The 18,774-nt window shown below is 43.1% G+C and overlaps 1 protein-coding gene across 3 annotated transcripts in view; it reads left to right on the top strand.

Annotated features, from left to right (window-relative positions):
• The window catches only part of KLHL29 (kelch like family member 29), a 409,076-nt gene that overhangs the window by 144,166 nt on the left and 246,136 nt on the right, over nt 1-18,774 (top strand). For all 3 annotated transcript variants that reach the window (XM_065631175.1, XM_065631172.1, XM_065631174.1), the window contains one exon: nt 14,411-14,716. In XM_065631175.1, the coding sequence (XP_065487247.1) occupies nt 14,456-14,716 (261 nt within the window). In that variant the 5' untranslated portion in view covers nt 14,411-14,455. The remainder of the gene's footprint in view (nt 1-14,410; nt 14,717-18,774) is intronic.

The following is an 18,774-nucleotide window of genomic DNA, read 5'->3' as shown; positions in this document are numbered from 1 at the left end:
GGTTCCTCCAGGAGATACCGTCCCTCGTGAGCTGCTCCAGCGTGGTCCGTCCCACGGGCTGCAGTCCTCCAGGATCAGCCTGTTCCAGTGTGGGTCCTCCATGGGCTCCTCCTGCCAGGATCCTGCTCCAACATGGGCTCCTCTCCATGAGGAGAGGACCATGAGGTCCCCCATGGGCTGCAGTGCGGGTATCTGCTTCCATGGGCTGCAGGGTGATCCCCGCTCTGGTGTCTGCGACACCTTCTCCTCCACCCCCCTCACGGAACCCGATATCGACAGGGCTGTTTCTCACACGTTTTTCTTCCTTCCTCACCGCCTGTGCAGTGGTTTTACCTCTTCTTAGGAGTGTTTTACAGGGGCACCGCTGTCTTGGTTGACGGGCCCAGCTCTGCCCTGTGGTGTGGCCATCATGGAACCATCCCGAACCAGCTGTGAGCGGCACCGGGCAGCTTCTGGCCTCCTCCTGCAGACACCAGCCATGCAGCCTCCCCATTTGAGATTAAATACATAATTGAAATAATTTTTTTTTTTTTTTTTTTTTTTTTTGGGGGGGGGGGGAACCGTTCCGGTGTTTATGCCCAAACTTAGACATACATTATAATTTTGCGTGTGACTTACCGAGTCCCTATTTCTGTCAGACAGGCAGGTTGCTCGATGAGGCGAGAGGGCTGTGCGGTTCACAGAGCCATCGTAACAGCCTCCTGTGCTTTTCGGCCTTAAAAAAAAATATATATATAAATTCGTGAGACTAACAGGAGTGGTGCAGTGACTCATCCGCACGGCAATCAAGGTGTCACCGCAAATCAAAAGTTTCCACTGCTTCTTTGAGACGGGGATTCAGAGAAAATGTTGGTGGTAATTAAAAGAATTGCGCATACAAGGCTGCGAAACTCCAGTGTACCTCGTGAGATGTGCATCTTATCTCTAAACTATTTATGGCTCCGTCTTGGGTAGTTCGTGCCCGCGCTCAGAGCTGTGGAAGGGGACGCAGATTCCCAAAACGGGGTGTGCTGCTGGTGCCTCGCGACACACGGGGCTGGATTTTGTATTTCATGCCCTTCCCCCATGTTGAGAGCTGCGATTTTATTCTCTCATGTGCCATCATCTGTTGGGATTATTTACTGGGAGTGCGGTACCTTTGCCTGGTCTTCCCGTGCCCGCTTCTGTTGATGCCTAAGAATGGCTTAAATGATGATAATTCACAGTCTTGGCTTTTGGCCACTGTTTTTGCTTTCTCAAAGAGCCCGAATTTCTGGCCAAACTGATTAGATAAGCTGCAACTACATCGTTGCTATTACATAGGATATATGCTTCTCTTAAGAGCTGAAAGGTTTACATGTGAGGAATAACTGTTCTCAAAATGATAAGTCTCTGTAAGATATTCATTTATGTCTACGAGCCATTTTTTTAGATCTCTGTGAAAACAAACTCCTTAGCAAGTTTTGTAGCAGTAATAAACTGCTTCAATGTCTCGCTATTAGATGTCACAACATACTTTTGGTTTTCCTCCTTGTGTTTATGGGGAAATGGCAATGTGAGGAAAGATTAATCAATCAGGAAAATGATCTGTTATTTTCCTTCTCTTTTCATCTATCAAAAAAAAATCTGATGGGCTGCGATGCAAAGTGTCTCTAAGCAATGCATATAATGTATGCGATTACTGCATGCTCAGCAGCCAAATGCAAACATTGCAGAGTAGAAACACAAGGTTTATCTGAAAATAAACAAAAAAGGAAACAGAAATCTGTACTTCAGATTCCACACGCAAGCTGTTCAAACAGTCAGATCTTAATAGTAGATTTAAAAGTGTCAACAGCAACGGCCTTGGTTTTTTTGCATGCTTAAAACTTGTCAGCAAATTCAGTCTTTTGAGTGATAATAGCACTAAAAGGCTTACAACAGACTGTCCTTGGTGTATTGCAAAAAAGAAAAAATCCTTACAGGAACAACAAGTATCTGTTGACCTGGGGTCAGCGTGGGAATCTCAGGTCACTGTTGTAGGCTGAGAAGCTTCTTGAGGAAAGAGCGAAATCCATGTAATCATTGCATTGCTTTACCATGCAGCGAAAGGTCAGAAGGGAACAGACCTCTTCAGATTATATTTAGTAACTATGAAGATTTCACTCGTAGTAGTCACCTTGCACTGCATAGTATTTTGCCCACCCTTCTCCCCGCCCCTCCTCTGAAAACTCTCCTCTGATCTAATCTGAAACTAATTGCATACTCATGAGCAATTTTTCCATTTTCCAGCAAACCAGACAGAATTATTGAAGAAGCAAAAATGAAATTATTTTGCTCCACATATGTTTATTGACAGATGGGCCGGGCTGGATCCAAGCTGGAAGATGCAGGGATGGGACAGTAGAGAATAAGTGTGTGATTCTTCCAAATATTAAACTAACCTTTGATGCAGTGCTGTAAATGGAAGTGACAACTTGTCGTGGTTTAACCCCGACGAGCAACTGAGCCCCACGCAGCCACTCGCTCACCACGCCACGGTGGGTTTGGGGACAGAATTAGAAGGATAAAAGTGAGAAAAGTCATGAGTTGAGATACAGACAGTTTAATAGGTAAAGCGAAAGCTGCACGTGAAAACAAAGCAAAACAAGGAGTTCATTCACTCCTTCCCATGGGCAGGTGGGTGTTCAGCCATCTCTAGGACAGCCGGGCTCCATCGCATGTAATGGTTACTTGGGAAGACAAATGCCATCACTCTGAACGTCCCCCTTCATTCTTCTTCCCCCAAAATATATACTGAGCATGACATCATATGGTATGGAATGTCCCTTTGGTCACTTGAGGTCAGCTGTCCCAGCTGTGTCCCCTCCCAACTTCTTGTGCACCCCCAACCTGCTCACTGGTGGGGTGGGGTGAGGAGCAGAAAAGACCTTGAATCTGTGTAAGCACCGCTCAGCAATAACTAAAACATCCCTGTATTATCAATACTGTTTTCAGCACAAATCTGAAATATAGCCCCATATGAGCTACTGTGGAAAAAATTAACTCTATCCCCGCCAAAACCAGCAGACTACTGTTGCTGTTATGGCTGGCTTTACACATATTTTTTGCTGGTGTTGACATCTACTGGATAAATTCGCTACTGGCAAGAGGAATATGTTCTGTTCCAAAGAACAGGAGAGTGCTCTTCCCCTTCTCTCTGTCTTGCAGAGTCAGATTCCCTCACTACTGCCTTTTTTGCTGTTTTCTTTTTGTTGTGTTCCGTTTCCGAAATTGTCCTGTGAACAAAAATTGGATTTAAAGATAGTAAATTGCAAGCGCATTTGGGCAACAGACTGATGAAACAGCTGCAGTCTTTCTTTCATAGACTTGAATTTTTCTGTTTTGCCCGAGGCAGTAGAGGGAAATTAGTTTATTAGTTTCACTTCAGTCACCGGTGAATATCATTCCCACCACCCCCCCCGCAAAAAAAAAAAAAAAAAAAAAAAAAAAAACACCAAAAAACCCCAACGCTTTAATTCTGCTTGATTTCAAACAATTGACCGATCAGGAAAGCGGCGTGTGAAGGGAGCTACCGGGACTGAATTGCACCGTAGGCCTGGAAGATCAATTGTTTGGGAGGAGAGCTGAGACACCGCAGCCTTATATTACACCTGCCTGTTTATTAGACTTGGCCTGAGGGGAAGGCAATGCACCATTCTGATCTGCTGCCTCGGAGAAGTACGGATGTAAAATGAATGCAAAATAGGGGAACAGCAAGGTTTCGTTTTATTTTTTTCTATGTTAATATATTTTATATTGATATTGAGGACATATGAGTAAACTGAGCTTCTAGTTTAGAGAACAGCATATGTGGTTTTCCTTCTTTCTGTGCCAGTATTCTTTGCTAAATGCAGTTTATATATATATATATTTTTTTTTTTTAGCTTCCTAATAATACTTGTAGTGATTGACTGGTAGCAGTAGCACAAATACTTAGTAAAATTAGTCCCACTGGAAGATTACTCAGATGCTACAGCTCTTCTTCTTACTCCTCCTTGCTCTGCTCTTTCTGCCTGTTTTAATGATTTCATTTTAAGAGAAACGACCTGAGGCCCAGCAGAGAGGAAAAAAAAATAAAAGTCACAAGAACAAAACAACTGGTGGACTTACGGTTTGGCAAACCCATGGAACAGAAGTGAGGCCAGATGTTTGCTATACAGGCGTTTGGCATGTGTATAAGAATCTCCCTACAAGACTGCATATAGAGTTTTTGACAGCTTTGGTTGAACGAAAATGAATGATTGCTGTTCGGGATGAAATGCAAACATTTTGGCCAGTGCTTGCAAATCTGGGAGTTTTAAAGCTGTATTCTTAAGTAGATTCTAGGTATTATTTAATCCATATTTAAGCAGGTGCTTACCAAACACCATTTGATTTCTCTCTGTAATTTTTAATGGTTCTACATCACCTAACGTGTCTTGGGAGGGATGTGGTGAGTGGTTCATGCTTTTGGGAAATGAGCTAATTCTTATTTGATCATGTTATGTCTAAAGCAACTAATTAAAAGCTTCAGACCTGTGGCCTAGAAAAGGTGGGTTGCTGATTTACTGCATTCAGCAAACAGTCTTCGTCCAACACCTGAAAAGATAAAATGTGAGTCACTGGTGGTGATTTTAAGTGAAGGTGGTGGAAGAAGTGGTAGCAGGAATGGCTTTTAGGAGGTGCAGGAGCAAGCTGAGGAGCAGTTAACTTTGATACTGGATGGGATATTAATGCATTAGGATGATGGCATTGTCCTTCTAATTCTTGAAGCATCGCCTTTCAAAACAAAACAAAAATAGCACATTCTATTGAACGGACTGAAAATGAAATCAGTGCGTTTTATGAAGCGCGGTTAGGCCACGCAGGTTTGATGGGCTGTGACTGCGGGCGGGCAGGTAATGTGAGCTCTGGCGAACTTCAGTGACGTGCACCAGGGAGGGAATATTTAAATTTGAAAGCCCTCAGTATCTGCCGGTTGAGCTGCAAGTCCAGTATTTCCAGCCACGAAAAGGGGCACCTAGTACAGATATACTGGTACCAATGGTACCGGTGCCATGAAGCAAACAAATGTCTCATGGAAATAGGCAGAGAAATTCCCCTCTCCAGGCCCTTCACAACCTCCAAAAGTGCGACAAGAGTATTTGTGGCTCCTTAAATGAGGCAGTTTAGGGCACCAGAAGTTGGAAAAGCTGTAGATATTCCCCTTGGTGGAAATTCAGTTTCTTATTCCAGAATCAGGATAACTGCACTTTCCTACCTCAGACAACAGTGTGAAGCGAATCATGTTAAAATCTCAAAGGCACTTGGATCCGATACGGACTGTGCTAGTCTAATATTCAGTAGATTTAACATTTCTTCGTTTTTGGTGGTGTTTTTTGTTTTTTGGTTTTTGGTTTTTTTCTGGGGCATTTTGCATTTAATAAGCTCTTTTTATACACCAGATGCTTAGTGACTGTTTCATGCTGTAAGTGGACGCGTGGTTGTGATTTGGACGAGTGATATATCTCTCCTTTTAACAAAATGTCAGAAAATTCAGTGTGGTCAGAGGGCATTGGTCCTGAAAGAGAAAATTTACTACTTCCCCTGGTGCTAACTGAAGCTTTTTAAATGTGAACAGTGACAGGGGTGGGGTGACCCAAAAATATCCTCTAAGAGGGAAATTCAAAGTACAGTTTCTTTATTATACAGTTTTGCAGCAATGGGGGTGATCCAGAGAGCTTTTGCTGTAAAATACGCTGCATTTAACCCTTTCCTTGGCAGAGAGCTTTCTCCTCTAATAGTTTTGACTGACTGATCAGTCTTCCCTAAGGCTGGAAAATTGAGAATGGCGGTAAATCAAAGGGAATTTCTCCTGCCTTGTCCAAGTGTAATGTGAAGACCTAGTCCCCTCCTCCTCCCCCCACAAGAAACCAGCCCCAAAAGAGCCAAGGTCCTGTTAATTAAATTCTGCGAGATTTAATTTGTGACATTTGGCAACACTGACAGTAGCTTATTCTACATTTCTGCTTTATTAACTATGAAGTCTTAGGCGAGATTAGGTATGTCAGGTGCTGGCAACCACTTAATGCATTTTGAGAAGATGGCCCGTTTTCCCCAGAAGAAATTTAGTTGTGTCCTTGTCTTCCCTCCTCCACCTCTCCCTGGCGACCACCTTTGGACCTTGGCCACCAGTTGACGTCCAGCCATTCCCTGTGCCGGGACTGGGGTGCTGGCACAAACCCTCCTCAAACCAGCCTTCAACGTCGCAGCTTTTGGCATTTGGTTTTCTTTTGTTTGCTTTACATGCTAATGAGAAAATTTAATTAGGGAAGTCAATGTTTTGGACAGTGTTTTGCAAGCAGGAGTGTTACAGAGGAACATGATGTTTCTGTCTCTCCGGTTTTAACAAGGCTCGGTTCTAGGCAGTGCCGGCTGCCCAGGACCCTATAGAGACATCTGAGAAAGTTATTACGCCTTTGTGTAAAGTTGCGGTGGATTTTCATTTAGAAAACTGCTGTGCAAAATTCCAGTCATGTTGCCGCGGAAGGGCCTTGGAAAGCCCAAGAATCTGCGTGTACGGCAGCTAGAATTGATTTTTGGGGAGTGGAGGGTGGTGAGGGTCGAGCTCTGCTCTGAGATTTTTGGGGGTGTCTGCAACAGGCCAAGGGAGAGAACCAGATCAAGTAGGAGATCTTTCCAATAAAAGCCTGAAGAGAGAGGAGTGGAGCTAAGGATCTTCTCCAGATACATGTCCCAAACCAGTATATTTTGACATGTTTTCTATCAGTTTATAATTGACAATAAGCGCATCTGAGGATGCGGATGAAGGCCTTTCAAGATAGTCCATGACACCTGGATGACGGGGGCTTCCCCAAAAGGAGACCCCTGCACCTGATGTAACCCCGTAACTTGGCGTGTCCCCAAATTTGGCAGGCAGGATGTGGGACTGGTCTTCATCTTCTGTTCCAACGGCATGAGCAGCAGGACCACAGGCGCCTCTGGACTTGTGTGAATTGTTCTTGCCCTACCGGAGCCGGTGATCAGTGAATGGCAGGACGCGTTATCTACTCCACTCAGGTTGCGGAGGAATTAGCATTTGAAAGCAAATGACAAAATATGGGAAATGATCATATTGAAGATGAAGCTTAGTAATAAATTTAATTTTTATGCATAAAGGAATAAATAAAAATAACATAAGTAAAAGTAATAAATCAATTTCCATGAAGCTTGGTATTAAAACATACACATACAGATGTTTTAGTAACCCCTTATTTTGGAAGACCATATTCTCCCAGGTTAGAGGAAAAGAAACCAGACTGGTAAGGTGTGGTTTCACTCTCATTTGGGCTGTGTTTTTGGTTTTTTAAGTTGGATAGTCTAGTTTATGTTTTTACTTGTATAAAGAGATTTCCATATCCATCTTAGGCACTCAGAAATAATAAGTGTACACATTTTTCTCCAATATTTTGAGACAGAGAAGCACAAGTGTCATTTGTGCTTCTTGCACAGTGAACTCTATCCTGGGAACATATTGTTGTGTTGCTGCTCTGATATTTTTCTTATTTTTATGTCCCAAAGCATTGCCTCCTCCAGCATATATTTGAAAAATTAAATCCTATATAATCTCTTAAATCTACTGCTCCTTTATCACTTACAGGGTTAGGATTTGGGCTTTTTTTTTCCTCCTTCTTTCTTTTTGAAGATCTGATTGTAGCAAAGCAGCTCAAGTCTCTCTGCCTTGTCTTGGATTTTACAAGAGCTTTACAGCTGTTTACAAGACTAAATCAAGGGTTTACAAAAGTAGACCTTGCTTGATAATAAAGTTGTTTCCTTGCCCCTCAAATATTTCTGGGTCTTATCTTTCTACACAGCTGCTTGTAGTTCAGCTTTACAGAATCTCTTGATTGGATTCCTACTGCCTTCGTCTAACAAAGAAGTCATTCAACAAAGTCACCCAGATGGAAAAAAAGAAGTTAAGTAAAAATTGTGAAAATGGATTAGTCAGATCCATGTAGGCTTATAACAGTGATTCCATATGTGTCTAAGAAAGTCTTTGTAGGTTATAAATAATGTGGAGCTCGAATAAAACATTTTGTTTGTCACACTGCTGAAGTGAAGAGAAGCTCCTGAAGCTGCCACATGTGCTGGCACCCCATGTTATTTGTATGATTTTTTAAAAGACACATTTATATGTGCGTAATATGTGTGCGTGTATGATGCTACTGTTGAGTTACGTTATAAGCAGAATTTATGGTAAGATCAAGGTATTTCAGTGGGATTTTGGTGCCGTACACATGCATTATGTCTTCAGTCCTGTGCCTCGGGAAGAGGTTGTTGTGCCGGTTGCTCTGATAAAACCGCATCCAGGAGCGTTTTCCCTGCAGCGTCTATCTGAAATCATTCACGCTTAGGTACTTAGACATCTTCTTCGTTATCAGTTACAGCTCTTCATGCTAGATCTGATTACAGCAAATCTCTCTTCTTCCTCATCTGTAGGGGTTTTTTTGTGTTCACCTCCCAAAATACTTAGGCTTTACAGGCACTTAACTGCTTTTGAAGCTCTGTAATGGGCTATTTTATCTGTGCTTCCGTTCATCCAGTCTGAAAACACGTAAGGCTATTTAGCTACTTATTTTAATGTTTCGGACTCTTCATTTCTTTCTTCTTTTCTTCCATTTCCCTAATGACCGTGTATCTACTTCCGTCGCTCTGTCTCCCAACCTCTCTTGCCTATCATGTTTCTCTAATGTTATTATTTAAAAGGTAAATTTAGAAACAAATGCTTACCCAGGAAAAATTTAAATTAAAAGGCTGACCTTTATTTTTGAAGTCACTTAATGAAGTTGACTAATAGTCTAAGAAATCTGATTCTCTGGCTTCAGACTGGCTGAAAGCCTGTTTTTCTTTATATTTATATCTGTGAGGACAGGCGTTTTAAGGAGACCTTGACTAGATAAGCGTGGAGAGCAGGGGAAAAGCTGCTCTGAGGCTCGAGCCGGACTGTCATTTAGAGGAACATGAATAGCAAACATTTTTTCTGCGGAACAGTGAGTGTCTTGGGCTTGGGGGAAGAAGGGCTGTGTTTATATGTATGAAGCATAAAATGAAATGTTAATCATTTAAGGTTTAATAAATCTGCAGCGAGGATCTGTTTGAACCTGGTAAGGGGCCTGTAGTTAGCACGGCGCTATCTCGAATGCCGCCGGTCTTTTTCTTGGCTCTACGTGTGTGTGTGGGGATCTGTGGAAACAAGGAGCAAATGAGCTCGCGCAAGAGATGTGGTGAAAAACGATCACCAGGAGGCAGGTGGTTTTAAACTAAGAAGGTGGGAGGATTTCCAAATGGCCAAAGTGTTTTGGGTACATTTGGAGGCTGGATGTCGTCATCTGTGTAGGTGCCCTATGTTTTAGCCCTGGAGATGCTCAAGTTTTGCAGAAAAATTTCCCAAATTTTTGTTGTTGAGCAAGCTGTTTATATGAGACATTTCTAAAACTCCTGGTCATGGAAGAAGTTGTTTAGCAGGAGTACTCTTACATTTTACTTTCCTTCAAGAGTGATAAATGTATAATAATTTCTTTTTATGGTCTTTCTCACCATTGCATATTTCGGCCTTGGAGGGCAAGGAGAGATGCCCGTCACATTCTTCAGAAGGGCATTTATTTTTGTTTCATCAGTCTGTCACTCGTCCTTGTTCTACCCTCTTGCTAGGAAAGTAAATTATGGAGGAAAGGGTCGGGTTCATATATGATCCTCATGATCCAGAGCACTTTGCACAACCTTCCTCTGAAACCAAGAGGGCTGCCACGTTTTGGCATGATTTTGGTAACACATACACAGCGATGCAGTCGCTGGGGACCGAGATGGGCATTTTGTTTGCTTTGCCGTATCGCTAAATCTCATTTCAGATTTGTCATGGGATTTTTCTTTTCCTCTGCTGGCTTGATCTCTCTTCTTTAGCTTCTAGCCTTTTCCACAGCTCTCCCTTAATACCAATTTGATCTCCTTTTTGCTTTGAATTTATCAGTTCATCCCGTAGCAACTATGGGTTTCTCTCTCTTCTGTCTCTTTAGCAGGGTGTTGTTGGGGTTTTTTTTCCCTCTAAGAGAGTTTTTGTTCCTTTTGGTTGCACAATAAAATCCTTTGATTCTATGTGACAAACAGGAACACACGTTTCCTTTCTAGTCGAGATTAAAGACACCCGGCTACTCCAGTGATTACGTCTTGAGTAGAGGGTGGGGGAAGGCCTGTCTCATTGACTTTACCACCTTCAGCAGGTAGGATGTCAGCAGAATTAGCTGTACAGAGTGATTTTCAGCAGTAACAGCAAGCAGGACGCCTCCTCATGGACTTCCACGCTGAGATACGCAAATCTGAGGTTCTTTCTGTTGCCGGCTGTGTCTACATCGTGGTTTTATGTCACTGACATAGGGCAAATATATCTGAGATAGCTTTAAGCTTATCTGCTCGAGAGCTGACTTCTAGACGCGGCAGCGGGCAGCTTTGTGCTAGCTGAAAAATCGGACCCAAAACGGAGGTTGATAGATCTCTACTTAGGCCAGGCTTAGCTGGGGCGGTGACTTAGCACAGACAGCACTGGGGGTGCCACAAGGCTGGAAAACAAGGGAAAATCCTGCTGTTTAGAGGGACCTGAAGCTATTTAAGAGAAAAATGGGTGCGTGTGAATATTGAGAAAAACTTCCCTTGAAAAGGGAAAACATAGGAATTCTTTGTAGGTATTGATATTGGTATTTGTAAGTATTAGGTATTGATCTTTCTCCTTCTCCCTGTTTCCCCAACAGAAAGGTGGTTTGTTTTGGTTTTATATTTAATTTTATTTTTGTTTGTTTGTTTGGGGGGGCGGGGGGTGTTTGTGGGTTGGTTTGGTTGGTTTTTTTTAGTCTTTAAAAAAAAAATGTCTGGAGAATTTTAGCTGAAAATTGGATATTTTGGTACCAGTAATGACTGGGTTAGGATGCACAGGCTCCCACCTCTCTGGCTGTGGGGGCCGCTGCCCTCCCTGCCATCCATGTGTGCTTTGCACTGGGCTCCGTCTCTGCTGTTTCTCGAGATGGTTCGTGCCGCCCCGTCTCAAGTTCCGTGCAGAGGAACGCGCTGATTACACTTGGCTCGGGACACACGTCGTTGGAGAGGTTTCTGTTATGAGTACGAAGTATGTTTAAAGCTTTATTATTATGATTATGATCCCTGACAAAAATAGTCTAGACAAAGCATAAACTCTGGATCCAAAAATACATTTAAAAATTAGCTAGCCTGTTCACAAACCGTTTCTTACCTCACCCAGCAGCTATTTATGAGAACATTTTGTGTTGTTTCTAATTTTAAACAATTAATAGCAAGCACTAGCAGTTGAATACTCATTTATTAGATAGTTATCCCCTCTGGTTTTTCTGCACATCTTGTTGCTGTCAAATATCTTTGTACCCAGCCAAAAATGACATGTTGAAAGAAACAGTGGATATTTAATGCAATGTATAGAAAAAAAGAAATTATGATGTTCAGCCCTGGCTTTTAATTTTTATTGGAAATATCATGAAATACAGTAGCTGGACAAAGAAGTGAATTTACTCTTGAAGAAAGTGGTGGGTTTTAAGTAAACTTCTTAATGCGCGGCTTAGTCACAGGCTTTTTTCCTGCTTGTTATTGACGTAATTGCCTGTCAGTCTCATCTGATAGTAGAATTGCTGGGGGCACAGTGTCTTGGATCGTGTGGCAAAAAACTGCCAGCTATTGACTTGTGTGCATGTGTGCCTCTGCTCTCCGCGGAATTAAATGTCAGATATACTCAAGCGCGTGGGTGGGTGGGGGGAGATGTGATTTGGTTCTCTCTGGTTGCCTTGTCAAGAAGTGCGCTAACGCAGCTAACGGAGACCCTCCAGCTCGGAAGGAGAAGGGCATTCACTTGACAGCCACCATCCAAGCAGTCACAAAAGATCGCTTCACACAGCGCCGGAGAGCGCGCCGATTTAAAAAGGAGCTTGTTTCCAAAGGCAAGGAATAATAAAGGATATTTTGAAATTGTAGCTCGCAGCGTACAGCCTCCGTTTTTGCCTGGCTTTGTATAAAACAAAAGGAAGGGGGTTGATACCTTCGGAACTTCTAACCTTTGAGGACATTATTTTTAGGTACTGATTTTATTCTGAGGTGGTTGCCACTAGAGGAGAAACGTGCTTTCTTCACCTCTACTAAAACAAAAGTTTCAGTTTCCACTACAGTGTCTTTCACAGCGCTTATGTGTCTGTTTTTTGCCATGTTCGGTGTATAGCCGTCATTTCCACGCGGTCCTCTGGAAAATTAAGAAATGAGCTTTCTGAATTAAACTATCATGCGGGCACAAAAATACAGGCAAGAATAATCTAAGTAAACATCAGTGAACCAACAGTCCTCAAATCATCAGGTCAAATCTTGCATCAAATCCTAGTGGAGAAAAAAACCATTGGCTGTGTTGGACTAAGAGAAATGTTAATTTTGTGGTCAACACCTCTAGCACAGCTGTGTTGTCCCCAAAATACGCTCTTGCTGGAGATGCTCAGCCCTGCACAGGGGCAACAAAACCATCACAAATGCAGCTTTTTTTTTTTTTTTTTTAATAAACATTTTTACTATTGAATTTTTAACTGAGGAAGAGTTTTCTTTCTCTCAGGCTGGTAGCTCTCTGGTGAACCAGGTGAATCTTTAATTATTTAGTCCTAAGCGTTGGTTTTGTTTTTCCTTTTTTTTTCTTAATTTCTACCAGGTGAATAACCAACATTGTTGATATGAGCAGTTTTATGGCACTTCTTAGTTTTACCTCTCTTAAATAGTTTCTTGTCTTTAAGTTTCTGGGTGAGTTTGGTTCCAAATCCCTCCTCAGCCATTGTAAGCAAATGTTTTTACTGTCTGTTTTTGTATCTAAGAATTTGTGAAACAAAATTGCTTCAGCTGACCTGATGTTATTATTACAAAGAACTTGCTCGATCGTGTGATACAAATAAAATAAATCAGATGCTGCAGTGACCTAGATGCTCATTATTTATTTATGGGAATAAATATATTTAGCGTTTATTTGTGCTGTTCTTCAATTCCAAATGCTGTAAACTTTCACTTACTCTGAACTCTGCTGGGGAAATAGCATTATTGCCACCGTTCTGCAGGTTAGGAGAGAAGACTTAAATAACTGCTCTAGGCTATGTAACATATAGTTATCAGAACTAGGATTAGACATTGGGAGTCTCAGCTCCCAGCCCTGTGTTGAGACATCTCTCTCCTGGCAGATAAAAATCTATGGATAACAAAGACTGGGGAGGTAAGGAATGATAAGGCCGGGATGATCACACAAAGAGACTCGGTCCTTTGATCATTTTAGGTGTGTTAAGTGGTTTTAAGTCTGGCCAGAAGCACGTGAGGAGACACGACCTGCCTGGAGAGCGGGAGCTCAGGCTCCTGTAGGAGCTTCCAGTGAGGAGGCCCAGCAATGAGGAGGGGCCGGCGCTGCGTAAAGAATATTTGGCTTTGAAAACAGAGAAGTAATGGATAGGTTTAGCAGGTAGATTTCTCTCCCTCTGATCTTTAAGATTCGTATTTGGTCACGCATCAGGTGCAGGAAAGAGCTACAGAAGCGATGTGAAGGCTACTGAGGAAACTGCAGGACGGAGCTGTTGGAATCATTTAGAAGATCTGAATGATGATTTTCTTCTAACTTGGCTTTTCATGGTTTCTGTGCAGTTGCTTGTTATTCTGCTGGAGAGTTTGGACAGATGGTGTTTCCTCAGGTCTGACGGACTGGTCGTTCCACCGCATGCTTGTGGTTATTCAAACTCTCTCATTTGTGTTCTGGATTAAAGTTTACTACAACACTGCTCTCTTCTTCATGACATTCAGCTGGGAAAAGGAGGGGAAGAGTGCTCTCCTAAAGCAGAGGAGGCCTGGCAGGGACTTGCCTTGGTGATTACAGAATCATAGAATAGTTTGGGTTGGAAGGGACCTCCGAAGCTCATCCAGTGCCACCCCTGCCATGAGCAGGGACATCTGCACCAGCTCAGGTTGCTCAGAGCCCCGTCCAGCCTGGCCTGGGATGTCTCCAGGGATGGGGCATCCACCACCTCTCTGGGCAACATGGCCTGAATCTCCCCTCCTTTAGTTTAAAACCATCACCCCTTGTCCTGTCACAACAGGCCCTGCTAAACAGTCTGTCCCCATCTTTCTTATGGGCCCCTTTTAAGCACTGAAAGGCCACAATAAGGTGTCCCTGGAGCCTTCTCTTCTCCAGACTGAACACCCCAGCTCTCTCAGCCTGTCCTCCCAGCAGAGCTGTTCCAGCCTCGGATCATTCCTGTGGCTCCTCTGGCCCCTCTCCAGCAGAGTCCAGAGGAAGCCCACAAAAATTATTGATAGAGCACAATCGCTGTGGTGGGACCTTATTCCTTACACCTCTCTGGTTTCAATCTTTCAGGCAAGCTCTCGAGTTCCCTTGGAGAAGCAGCTGCCCTCCATCGAGATGTCACGGCACCACAGCCGGTTTGAAAGAGATTATCGTGCCGGGTGGGATCGCCGGGACTGGAGCTCGGACGGGAACCACGTCAGCAGCACCAACTGCAGCAGCGCCGCCAGCACCAACAGCACCAACCGGCCCGGGCTGCTGCCCCTGCCCATCGTCCCCTCGCGCCTCCCCACCCCGGCCACCGCCGCCTGCACCACCGGCAACACCGAGGTCATCACGAGCCTGGTGGCCAACTCCTCGCCAGCCTCAACTACCAAAGTAAGAGTTTTGCCTTTCTTTTTTTTGTTGTCGGGTTTTGTTGTTGTTGTTGTTTTTGTTTGTTTGGTTTGGTTTTACGGGTTTGATGTGTGGAAGGGGTGTTAGAGTTGGAGCTTCATCTGGTCCTTTGCAAAATCTGTGTTCGTGGTATAGCCAAGAGGAGGAAAAAAAATATGGACAGTCTGTGTCTTTTTTATTCTTTTGTGTGTTGTGAATACACTAGAGTAGGTCTTTCTTGCTCCACAACTGAGGGTTCCCCAGCTCCTTAGAGACCCAAGCAGAGCAAATAATCGTAGCATAATCATAGAATTTCCTTTCAGCACTGCCTACATTTGGGCTTTCTGTTGCTTCCCCTCGGACGTGTGGTTCCCACTTTCGCTTTTGGGAATGTTCTTCTTGTCTGTTGACCAAGGCAGAGCTGCGGTTGACAACAAGTGGATGCGGTTTTCATCCAGAGAGAGTGGAAAATGACTAGAGGGTGTACTTTTGGCGTTTTTTAGTTCTCTTCAGTTGGTACTTTCCTCTAAGGTTCTCAAAGCCTCGTTCGTAGCGCAGATTGGAGTGTAACAGTGGGACTGCTATAACCAGGCTCTCTCATTTGTGCAGAAATGCACACCAAGGAGTAAGAAAATGTTAAGCGGCAAAGAATTGAAATCATCAGTAAACCATTGGGCTTTTTTGTTCTAATACATAATTGGAGGAAAGAGGGTGACTTTTCTTTCTTCTTTTTTTTTTTTTTTTAAACATTTACCTCTTTTAAATCTGCAAAGTACAAGTTGTTATTCCAGTAGAAAGTTGGGGTTTCTTTCTGCATGCAAATTCAGGTAGAACAGCTGGGGAACAGAAAACTCTGGCAAATTGTAAAGGTGACCACAGCATTAGGAAAGTGAGCCAGAAGCACTGCTGGTTTTCTTTTTATGATATTTAACATTTTCTTTCAACTTGGTTTCATTTTAATAACTGCGAGTGCCAAATACAGCAGACGCAGGCAGAGGGAAAGGAGACAATAAAGTTATTTAAAGTAAGCCAAGAGCAAGCTGAAATTTTACTGCAGTACCATTATTATATTGATTTTTTTTCACACTGTAGAAAAACAAGGTCAATGCTGCAGAAGGAAACATTAGGCCGAAGTTTACAGTGTGATTGGTTTTAAAAATTTTCCATGGCATCTTCAAATTATTTTCATTTGAAAGAAGTCAATCGGATTCTGATCAAAACATATTTAGAGTTCTCCAGATGCTATCCACAGATAGATGCATTTCAATCATGCTTTGTGTGGAGAAGATTGAGGCAATTTTGGAGCCAAAGCTGTCATTTCATTTATCATGACCTTTGTTCCTGGGTCTACTTAGAGTCCAACGATTGTCTGGAGCTGATCAGCCCTTTTCCCAGATGTTCAAAACCATTTTGAAGCGTTGCAGTGCCAGTAAACCATGTGTTTATTGGGGGAGAGGAGGCAGAACAGCAAACTAAATGCCTTTTGATCATATGCTCCATGTGAACTGTCTTCTAAATTACCTTATTAGACAATTTTCTGCTGGCTTTCATTAGTAGGAATGTTTTGGCATGAATAGATCAAAAGCAATAAATAGGCAAGAATGGAGGTAACATGGGACACTTTTTATTCTGAGAACTGTTAATCAGCTGTGTAATCTCCCATAAAATAAATGTGAAAAAATGTGTGCAGTCTTCGCCCCAGCCTCTTCTGCTGAGGTTCAGCTAGCAGCTCTAGAAATTCAAAATTGCATGTGCTAAAGAGAAAAAAAGTTTGAAGAAAGAAGTGAGGTAGGGAGGATGAACAGAGATGTAAGGGTATGGTGCCTCACAAGCTTCCAACTAATGATGTGGAACAGTGTCGGAAAAAAACATCAGGTGCTCACACATACCCATGTTCCCCCTGCCTGGCCGTGTCTCTCTCCTTCACACGCAGCAGATTTACAGTTGCGGTTACCAGCGTAACCAGCTGGTGCCTTTCCCTTGTAGAATCCAGCTAATGGTTAGGCATGAAAAATTAAATCTGTATAATGAGAAATCAGAAGTCAGAAGAATAACACGGTTGCTTGGTGTAGTTTTGAAAACAGGAATGTGCCGACTTGCCTTGAGCTGTGGAGAGTTCACCGTCTCCCCTCCGCAGCCTTTTTGTGAGAGTCTCTATGGGGTACCAGCTCACAGGGGGCAGGTGTCATTTTAAGCTGAATTTCTTAGTTCTGTTTTGTGCTTGGGAGCGGGATATTTGACTGTTTACCTGCCATTCTGCAGTCTGAACCTTCCCCAACATTATAGCCGATGCCATTAAACTCAGAGGCAAGCGGGTGCCCCACACAAAAGGTGACATGGTGAATAAAGAAAGTGTCATCATGTTACGGAGCAAGAGGATTGAGAACCTGGTTCTCTTTGTCTCATTGTCCAAGGATATGGGTACAGCCAGCAATGTTCCTCCAGGCTGAGGACTGGAAGGACTCTGTGTCATCCAGTTACCAGTTTTGACTTCAGCATATTTTCCTGAGCCGATTTGAAGATCTCAAAGCATAAAGGCCAACCGTCCATCTCCCTTCATTTTATGTTCCTGCTAACTTAGTACCCTGCCAGTTAAAAGTTTGTTTCATTTTTTTATATAAGCCATTTAGTCTGCTTCAAACTTGGGCATCCCCTCCATTCTTCATTTGCCCTTGAAAATATAGGTACCAAACCCATGTGCATCCTTTCAGCCTCAGTCTCGCCGTTCCCTCGCATGGCGATAAAACTGTTCCTTTCCTCAGTTCCCATGTCTGCACAGCTAATAATTGCTCCAGACTTCTCCACCATAGTGCTAAGTCGATAGTTATTAAAAATACAGATACATGCCATTGTCCTCCATTACGTGTTATCAGAGTCATAATCTTGACAAAGACTGAAACGGAGTTTCTTTGGCAAGATATGTGTTCTGGATACCAGTGTTGGCGGACGTTGATGATATTCCTGTCCTTCAGCTCCCAGCTAACCGAATCCTAGAGTGACAAATTCAAAATGGAGGAAAAAACTCCTTTTCTCTCTGACATCTAACCAGACTCTGAAATTTGCCGTGTTTGGCGATGGAGTTGGTCAGGGAATTCACAGATAAATGGTTTTAAGGACCACTAGAGTATCTAATCTGGCTGAACCATTTGGTCTTAAAATTATTATGTAAATGTACGTAAGATTAAAGACTTCACCCAGAGTTATGTGATATGAATGGAAAAAAGCATTGGAAGGGAGGGAAAAAATTGATCAAATTAAGTGTTGGAGAGAGGTAGAAACCATCTTCAGAGGGAAGCTCAAGATACATAACACCAGCTATGAGGGGATGGGGTTTGGTCTCTGTTTTTATGCTTCTGGAAGAGCTTTTTACATTGTTCTGTGGAGGGCTTTAGAGGGATTTTATTGCTAATTATTAATGTGTAGGAGAACTTTAGAACTAATTATACTTTGCAGACCTTTGAAATTTATTCTCAAAGCATACCTGTAACCTTCTTACCACAGCTGCTTTGGTACAAATCACACTTAGTGGATCTGCCACATTTAAGTCGTTACGAATGTTTGGTCTGAGTTATTTAAACAAAAAAAGCTCTATTTTCCCGAGCTTTAGTTTTTGCTGAACAAAATGACGATTATACTTTGCACTGCTGGAACCCATTTCATCTGAGGCTGCCAAAAGACATCAGAAAAACTATTTAAACCTCAACAACCTGTAAGAAATAGTTTAATGTTGCACTGCCAGTGTACCAACGGGGAAACTGAGGCACTTGGAGGTAGCAATTATTGGGTTTTCTACTCATTCTGTGCCACTGTGAGCAAACTTCCAGCTCTTTTACTCTGGCTTTTCTCCCCCGGTGCCGTGTCCAAAGCGTTGGGCCGCAGACCAGCCTCCAGTTGGAAGGGCCTGATGAGCCCTTTGCTGGAGATATTGCGCCTGAAGTCGGGGATCAGAGACTGAAATTCCTGCCATGGAACCGCTGCGTTGGCCCCAATTTGTCACACTGGGACCAGGCGAGGATGATGAGCACGAGTCTTGTGAGGAGCGGCTGAGGGAGCGGGGGCTG

This window comes from Caloenas nicobarica, chromosome 3 (assembly GCF_036013445.1).
Source record: "Caloenas nicobarica isolate bCalNic1 chromosome 3, bCalNic1.hap1, whole genome shotgun sequence".
Taxonomy (NCBI): domain Eukaryota; kingdom Metazoa; phylum Chordata; class Aves; order Columbiformes; family Columbidae; genus Caloenas; species Caloenas nicobarica.
Note: the sequence above shows the minus strand (reverse complement) of the source record. Positions and strands in the feature narration are given on the sequence as shown.